This window comes from Nanorana parkeri, unplaced genomic scaffold, assembly GCF_000935625.1.
Source record: "Nanorana parkeri isolate BGI_ZX_2015 unplaced genomic scaffold, ASM93562v1 scaffold2086, whole genome shotgun sequence".
Taxonomy (NCBI): Eukaryota; Metazoa; Chordata; class Amphibia; order Anura; family Dicroglossidae; genus Nanorana; species Nanorana parkeri.
The window spans coordinates 154,378-163,547 of NW_017308354.1; the positions used below are offsets into that span (position 1 = coordinate 154,378).

Sequence of the window (9,170 nt, forward strand, 5' to 3'; positions counted from 1 at the left end):
TAGTGCATCCACATGATGTAAAAGAAAATGTGATTCATCAGACCAGGCTACCTTCTTCCATTGCTCCGTGGTCCAGTTCTGATTCTTAAGTGCCCATAGTAGGCCCCTTTGGCGGTAGACACAGGTCAGCATGGTCACCTTGACCTGTCTGTGACTATGTGGCCCTATAAGCACCATGCTGCGTGGATCTGTGTGTTCAGCCACCTTTCCATCAGAACCAGCAACTTGAGCTCCAGTAGCTCTTCTATTCGGACTACACGGGCCAGACTTCACTCCCCATGTGCATCACTGAGCATTGACCACCCATGACCCTGTCCCCAGTTCACCGGTTTTCCTTTTTGGTCAGTCCTGACCGGTGAAAGTCAAGTCACTGAAATCCTTACACCTGTCTATTTTTTTTCCCAACACATCAACTTCATGGGCAAAATGTTCACTTGCTGTCTAAACACCCCCCCCCTCCCCCCCACTTCCTTATACTAACAATAAAATACAAAGCCATCTACAACTCTGCCCCAACCTACATCATCTCAAAATATCACCCAAACCAACCTCTCCAGCTCTCTTGTCACCTCCAGGACTTCTCCAAAGCCTCTCCCATCCTCTGAAACTCCCTACCCCATCCTGTCCACTTATTTCCTACTCTGTCCACCTTTAGGCGATCCTTGAAAACTCATCTCTTTAGGGAAGCCTATCCCCACCTCATCATAAAACCTGTCCCTTTGCTTCTTCCATTAAATCATTCCACACAATTATTAGTAGGGATGCACCGATACTAGTATTGGTATCGGTGCAGATGCAGAGTATTTGGGTGAGTACCCGTACTCGCCCAAATGCTCCGATGCCTAGCCTGATACTTCAGGTATTCCGGTTCCGCAATGACGCGCTGCCCGGCTTCCTAATTGGTTGGGAAGCTTACCAATCAGGAAGTCGGGCACCCTGTAATGACGCGCTGCCTGGCTTTCTGATTGGCCAGAAAGCCAGCTTCATGCTCCCTCGTCACCTCATGACGAGGGAGCACGGAGCCCGCTTCCCGGCCAATCAGGAGGCCGCGTGCTCCGTCATTACACGGCGCCCGGCTTCCTGATTGGCCAGAAGGCCGGCTCCATGCTTTCTCGTCACATAGTGACAAGAAGCATGGGGACAGCTTCCCTGCTAATCAGGAAGCCGGGTGGCGAGTCATTACACGCTGCCTGGATTCCTGAATGGGACTTCCGGTATCGGTATTTGGTATCGGCGAGCACCGGAAAAAAATAATCCGTACTGGTACTCAATACCGAAATACCGGTATCAGTGCATCGCTAATTATTACCTTTTGTATCACTTGCCCCTTCTACTAGATTGTAAGCTCTCATGAGCAGGGTCCACCTAACCCTCCTGTATTGAAAATTGCGCTGTCTCTCTCCATTTTGCACTATGCAAACTGTAGGCGCTATAAAAATCCTGCATAATAATAATAAAGGTAATTGGGGCCGAGCTAAAGGTGAATAATTGGTTATTAACTAGTTACACTTTTTATTTAAAAAAGAAACACCCTTTAATTGACATTATTGGCAGATCGAAGCTCACCCCTTTGATCTGCATGTGGCCATATAAGGTCAACGTTTGCACCCCTTTGTGTACGTGCAGCTGCAGGGCAGGAAATGCCCCGGCCAATTGCACATGACGGCTTCCTTCCGGGTTGCTTTCTGTAACGATTCTCCTCTGTTTCTTTTCCAGGGAAATGGGACTGCCCGTGGCATCAGTGTGACAAATGCGGATCCCCGTCTTCATCGTTCTGTGAATTCTGCCCTTCGTCTTTCTGCAAAGAGCACGAGAAAGGAGAGTTGACAATCTCATCTCTGGAAGGGAGACTGTGCTGCTCCGAGCATGACCCCCGGCGCCCATTGGCATGCGGAGAGAAGAAATTTAAATTTAAAATAGAGTGCGAGGATTCCTCATTGCAATCCTTTGTTCCCCTGTGACTTTAATGGATATGTTCTTGGCCTCCATCCTTCTGAGATGACCTCTTTGTTAGTGATCAAGACCTAAATGTAAATCTGTCATTAGGAGATGAGGGTAACTAACTGTCCGCTTGCAATTGAAGGTTGACATCTACACATTAAATCCTTAGAGGACGCCCTTGTCACTCCGTCTGGTGCAGTCACTGGTCAAGTATTAAAGAACAAAGCAAAGAAAAAAACCATCAAACGGCACCATTTCCGCGCTGCCGGCGATCTTTCTATAGGAAAAAAAAAGATCCTTCTATTCCGCAATAGGATGGACAGTGACGTTTTCCAGCGACTTCTCCGAGTCTTTTTTTCTAAACCTCTTTTAAAAGGACATGAAGGGAAATGTCAGCTGTCACTTTATTACACCAGTACAGTCCTGACCCGTGCCTGGGGTTATCAGTGCTCTAGAACCATCCAAGACTGTTCACTTTATTAAGAGCTGGGAATAAGTGCTTGATTTTTCATTCCTCACTATGTACAGTCCAATCTAGTGGTGTTATTCCACTGTATCAAAGCAATTTCAAGTATTTGCCACCCACACCAACCCCACCACCCTATGCCACAGGTAGAGAATGGATGTAGGGGAGGGTAGATCTATGACACTAATGGTCTCGGGTTGTTCACATATTATAGTCTCCCCCGTTCCGTGTGATAGTACTGAACGCACACAATTCCGTTCCAAGGTTCTGTTTTTTTGTGTAGCGCCATTCGAGACCTACGCTAGCCCTTTATATGGTCGACCCTTTCCTTTTTTTTAAAGTTTTGACAGCGGTACAGTTGAATTGCACAAACTACAGTAAAATTTAAATGCACATGCATGCAGACGTATGCACTTCTATGTATGAGCGAGACACTCCCGACCTGGCATTTCGATGATGTATATCCTTAGTCTGGACTTTAAATTGTTAATAAGTACAAAAAAATATGTTTTTGGTGGTAGTTTCTTTTTACTTTATGTTTTTTTTTACATTCTGCTTTGGTTTATAAAGCAGCAATCTGTTCCTTGTTACCTTCGGCCTGTGATGGTTTAGCTTTGCAGGATGAACTAATTGAATTGAATACTGTGCAGTTTGAGGTGCGGCAGCTGTCAAAATCGGTATGATCTGTTTAAATTGCAATCATATAACTTTCATATTAGTTCATTGGATCACTATGGTCATTTGTTGTTCAGTGCACTCATTTATTTCCATCATTTTCATCCAATTGTCAAATAGAAAGTTTTTGTGTGTGCTCGGGTGGGATTCCAAGTCATTGTCTGAATACAGTTGCATTGTGCTCGGGTGGGATTCCAAGTCATTGTCTGAATACAGTTGCATTGTGCTCGGGTGGGATTCCAAGTCATTGTCTGAATACAGTTGCATTGTGCTCGGGTGGGATTCCAAGTCATTGTCTGAATACAGTTGCATTGTGCTCAGGTGGGATGCCAAGTCATTGTCTGAATACAGTTGCATTGTGCTCAGGTGGGATGCCAAGTCATTGTCTGAATACAGTTGCATTGTGCTCAGGTGGGATGCCAAGTCTTGTCTGAATACAGTTGCATTGTGCTCAGGTTGGATGCCAAGTCTTGTCTGAATACAGTTGCATTGTGCTCAGGTTGGATGCCAAGTCTTGTCTGAATACAGTTGCATTGTGCTCACGTGGGATGCCAAGTCGTTGTCTGAATACAGTTGCATTGTGCTCAGGTGGGATGCCAAGTCGTTGTCTGAATACAGTTGCATTGTGCTCAGGTGGGATGCCAAGTCGTTGTCTGAATACAGTTGCATTGTGTCCAGGGAGCTCAGGTGACCTGCGCCACAGGCTGCTTAATAGGCACAACTGAAAACCAAATAGTTAAACCAGAAGGCTGTGGCAACGAGCTTAAGGAAAAATAAGAGTCAACATATACAAGTTAATTCACCTTTAAAAGGCTTTTCTCAATGGAATGTATATTGGACTTCTACCTAAAGGACATCTGTTGTGAAAGAAGATGGCGGCTGCCATTACTGACTTCTTCTTTAGGGGAAGGTTCACACCATTTTTCGGACCAGATCTGGCACGGAAAATGGTGTGAACCTGCCCGCAGTTCCTGTGCATTCCAGGCTAGACAAAATGAGACCTGCAGTATGTTTCTGGTCTGGTCTGGAACGGACTGCGATGGTATGAACAGAGGCCAGAAATAGCATGCATTTTGGGTCCGGAAACAATCTGGTCTGTTCTGGAGATGATCTGGATGTGGTGTGAATGGGCCGTGAAGAGCAAGTAGGCAGATAGGGGCTTAGGGCTTTCATGATCTGCATACTTGTTCTGAACCAGTTATCTGGAAAGTATTGAAGGCAGCATAACGACTGAAACAAAAGAGGTCAGCAGTGGCATCCTTGTATTGCTTTAATGACAGATAAACTTTACTTTCTTCCTGGCCCTCCTTTTTCCAAGGACCAGGCCTTGTAGTCTCAAATTTTACAATTACCAATGAGAGCTTTGTTACTTGGCTTTTTTTGGTGGCATGCCGTGGTAGATTGTCACTGCTGATCAGGGATGAGCTTGGGTTCCGACCCAACCTGAGGTCATCCAAACCCCGAAGGAAGTTGTCAGTTCCGCCCCAATTAGCTTCGAGCTGGGCATTCCCTGCCCTGCAGCTGCATGCAAATAAAGGGGTGAGGTGCTGATGACATCATTGATGTTATATGGCCACATGGTCAATTCAGAAGCCTCACTTAGTAAACAAATGGTCACCTGTCACTAGCTGACCATTTGTTTAGTAAATGGTCACCTGTGGACCAAGCTACAACTGTTGTTGGTCATGACAGAAGCCTAACTGTTCCTTGTTACTAATTGAATGGTCACCTTTGGGTCAGTTTAGTAACACATAACAGTGAGGCTGCTGACATGACCACCAACAGATCAAGCTTGGTGTAGAAGCTTTGCATTGGTCAGGATGGCTCAGTATAGATGGGACTTCAGTGTCTGATACTATACACCCCGCACTCCTATATTGCTCATCCCAGTGGGGATGTGTAATAGCCCACCCGGACTGTGTTGTGAATTGTCCAGCTCCTGCATGTGCAAAGCCTACTAATCAACACTTAATGCACTTGTGATGGTAGGCCACAGTAGTGGTAGATGACCCTTCACTGCTACAGTTGTCTGCTACCATATCTCAGAATATACGCAGCAAGTGACAACGAATAATTTTAGTCTAGTGGCAAATATTAGGATATAGGTTTCCAACAGAAGCATCTCAAATCATAATATGCAACCAATTAACACTTTGCATCATACCGAAGTACAGTATATTTAGAATGGAAGGAGCGCCTTATGGATCGTGCAGGCTAAGGTTCAACGTCCTCTATAGGAGACGTGGTAACATGCAAGGTGCATTCTAGCCAGATGGCTATATACACAATTGAGATCAATATATTTGAACTGATTTATCTGCCGAAAGATTTGTAATGTAAATCATTTGTTCAGTTTTAACTTGCATACCTTTGCCATGTGCTAAAATCCAGCTGGGTGACACCACTGCGCTCTGCTGCAGCTTCCTGTGTCACCTCTTTGCTTAGTGGACTGTGAAGCAACATCATCACACTGCTGAGGTGCTCTCTTTGTACTCCTCCTGTAAGCTGCCTAAACACCTTACCCTCTGGCTTCCAATGCATGAAAACATCTGAGATTTACAGTCCCTTGGCCCAAGTACTTACAGATACAAGTACTGATACATTTTCGTTTAGTGTCATGTGACAGTTTTTCTAAAACAATACAGACTAATGATTTCAGGACAGTGGTGGAGCGCCAGAGCCAGGTCCCAGCTGCAACCTCTGCAACCCTGGTAGTTCTCATGAAAATGCCAAAGTATCGGCACTGGTATCTGAACGGATATCGGTGCATCCCTAGTAAAAACTACTTAAAGTGCCCCTGTGCCCTGACTATGGACAATAAACATGTTTCATATTCTTAACAAGCAGCAAAAAAGCTTAACCACTTCCTGGCCAGGCCATTTTTCAGTATTCAGCGCTGCGATACTTTGACTGACGTTTATTCCGTCATGCAACGCATGCCACCACTGACCTTTGTAGCTGCAGGCACTGTGGATAAATTCATCCCTGAAATCACAACAGAGACTCTAAAGTCAGGTTTCAGTCAGTGGCTAACAGTTTATATTAGAGGGTTGGCAGGCTGCTCCCAGACATAAATACAGGGGAGAGGAGCTGGGATTTCAGTGCATCTGTTGTGACATTTGAATGTTAATTTCTCCACAGTGCATGTAGTTACAACTGGTCAATGTACTTGTTTTAAAGCTCTTTTACTGCTGGTTAAGAATATGTAAGTACCCTAATGTACAAAGTCTGGGCACAGATGCACTAAGTGAACCTGAAGCTGTTTCTTTATCATTCATTTGCTATTTGTCATTGGCTATGAAACCCCCATGACCAGTCCTGACTTATTCCTGATTGTTATGAGAAATCGGCTCTGCAGCAAAAGCTTATATGTTTCTCAACCAGGGTTCCTCCAGAGGTTACTAGGGCTTCCTTGAGCAATGAGCAGTGCATGCCTCTTTAATAAGTAACCAATGACACTGATCTTTTCCACTTTCTGCAAAGGGGATATTCTTCCCACTGACCACCAGTTTAAGTTCCATTCTTCCTAGTGGAATGACCACCAGTGTAAAGGGGCACGTCACTCAGCACCAATGTAAGCAAGCACTCTTCTATAGGGGGCATTCCTTCACTGCTCACCATGTGAAGGAATACACCATCTGCACTGTCCACATTTCTTTTTCAGACGATTATTAGTATTTGTTTAATTTCATTATCATCAATGATGACAATATTGTCGTATAGAGCAGCAATGGGTCTCAAATATGCCACATTCCTTATTCTTTGATTTATTCTTCAATCTACAACTCACTGTTTACACTAATGTCCTATGAGCTGCATATAGTGTAGTCATTGTAAGCCAAGGATCCCAGAGGCCTAAAAGTTCCTTCAGGGCCAAAAGGGTTTAGGATGGTTGTTTAGAAGGCTGACTTTGGAGATGATGGAAGGATGGTCTAACTGCTGCCTATGAGAGGAGTACAGACAAGGAGTACATCTTGTGGCCAAACTCTGGACCTCCAGCGGTGGTGAAACCACAAATCCCATCGTGGTTCTGCCTCGGGGAGCCATGCCTGTGGCTGCCAGAGTTGCAATACCTTATGGGACTTGAAGTTCCACAGCAGCTGGAGGGCCAATGTTTGACTTCCCCTTGACCTAAAGGCATTTCCAGCAAGAATAAAATTTGAATTGACCATTGAATGATCCTTTAAGGTTTTTATTATTTGTTTAACAAGTGAACAATATATGAATCAATACAACCATAATGACAGGGTCTGCCCATATCGTGCCAAACACACAAGCCTTTTTTTTTTTTCATTATTATTATGGGGAGAAATTATGACTTTTTCTATTGTGTTGTCTTGGTTATGTGCCAACAAAATATTGTATTTACAATTTAATTGTACAGGTTTTACTGTTCAGATTGCTTGATGTTTAGCAGTGTTACAGTCTGTTTCTTCCTGTATATTGTCATCCATAACGGTGTCCTTTCTTTCCATGAAATCCAGTACATGCTGCTATTTTATATCATCTACGGATTCTGTTTCTTTTTTTTTTTTGTGTGTGTGTGTGTTTTTGGCTGCAGGCTAACTAGATCGTAAAGGCCTACTAAAATACACTAGGATGTTTCTTTTTGTTTTTTTTTTATGTGTTTTTCCACCCACTGAGACTCGCTGGTGTCTAGGTTAAAAAAAAGCATTTTGTATTATACATTTTTTGTTTAAAAAAAAAAAAATCAACATTGAATATTTGTACTTTTTATTACTAAATATACTTAGTAGTAAGTCGCCATGTGGTTTTTGTTTTTGTTTGTTTTCTAAAAAGTTGACCGAAAATTTCCAGTAGAAGAAGGTGGCTGTCCAATAAATCACCACCCCTTCTTATATCTCTTTGGGACTCCATGGATGAGAACTTCCAGTTTTCACATTTGCTTTAGTTCGTCCGCAAAGAAGTCACACTCGCCACATTTGCAAAAAAAACCCCTCAGGACCCCAAAAATGGTCCAATGATTGTCAAATTTCTCACATAATGGTCCAGTGATAGAAAGTGTCCATGGTCAATACAGAAGAATGACTATAATTTGAAGTGGAGTGCGAGTGACTTTTTCACTAGTTACACTGGACTACAGAACATCTCTTCCTTTGTTTTTATATAAAATATAGGCTCACTGCAAATAAACAGTAGAAAGCCTAGCAGTGAGAAGGGACCACCTCATAGTGTCCATGGCGGGGAGGCGGATATGGTAATTCAAGTGCAGAGATCTCACCGATGGAGTCCCAAAATGACGTGCGAAACTGGTGAGTGATTCAACCGATTTGCCATCAACTCAACAACCCCACATGTTCCTCCTAGTTAACAGATTCTCATCAGCTTTCAGTGTCATAACTTTAACATGGGCTTATGTAACATGGACTTCTCCAGTAGCCAGCAATTACTATGGTCCATGGTTGACAGAAGAGCTCACGTTCTTACTGCTTTAAATGTAACTATTTGAACTTCCTGTCAACAGTGACTATAATTTCCAAACCAAACAAGAAAAAGGTTCTTCTGACACACCACAGAAACCATTGTCAATGGACAACTAGCAGCAACTTGCTTGAGAAACCTCTTAACAAATATATATATATATATATAGCAATTGAATATACATTATCAGGGTTATTCACAAAAAGGGTGAAGAGTTTTGAGAAGACAGGAGAAGTGACCAATCTAGGACAACATAGATGATTTGGAAAAATTCTCTTTTCCAGTTCAGCTATGTCGTCCTAGATTGTTCACTTCTCCTGCCTTCTCCAAACTCCTCACCCTTTTTGTGAATAGCCCTGTATGTCTTTCTAATGTCATCAGACCTTGGGCTTATTATAAAACTCGGAGTAGAAAAGTCAGGGTATTACCCATAGATATGTTTCTTCACCCGGAGAAAACATTTCACACATGCTATGATTGCCACTACGGACCCTAAGTCCTTACTGCACAGTGATGTCAATATTATATCCAGTGTTTACCCAGATGTAGTCTTACTTCTCTCACGAGGATCCTTACAGAAGGGAAGGGGATTTGTTTATGTCTAATGCCGTTGAGAGAAACAGCAGGAGCATTTGTGAAGATATGA

General features: G+C 43.3%; 1 protein-coding gene across 1 annotated transcript in view; it reads left to right on the forward strand.

The window, feature by feature from the left end:
* WHSC1L1 (Wolf-Hirschhorn syndrome candidate 1-like 1) overlaps positions 1-1,961 on the forward strand; it is a 125,680-nt gene extending 123,719 nt beyond the window's left edge. Inside the window, exon 23 of the mRNA XM_018572617.1 lies at positions 1,717-1,961. Within this exon, the coding sequence (XP_018428119.1) occupies positions 1,717-1,961 (245 nt within the window). The remainder of the gene's footprint in view (positions 1-1,716) is intronic.
* Positions 1,962-9,170: the final 7,209 nt, after the last annotated feature.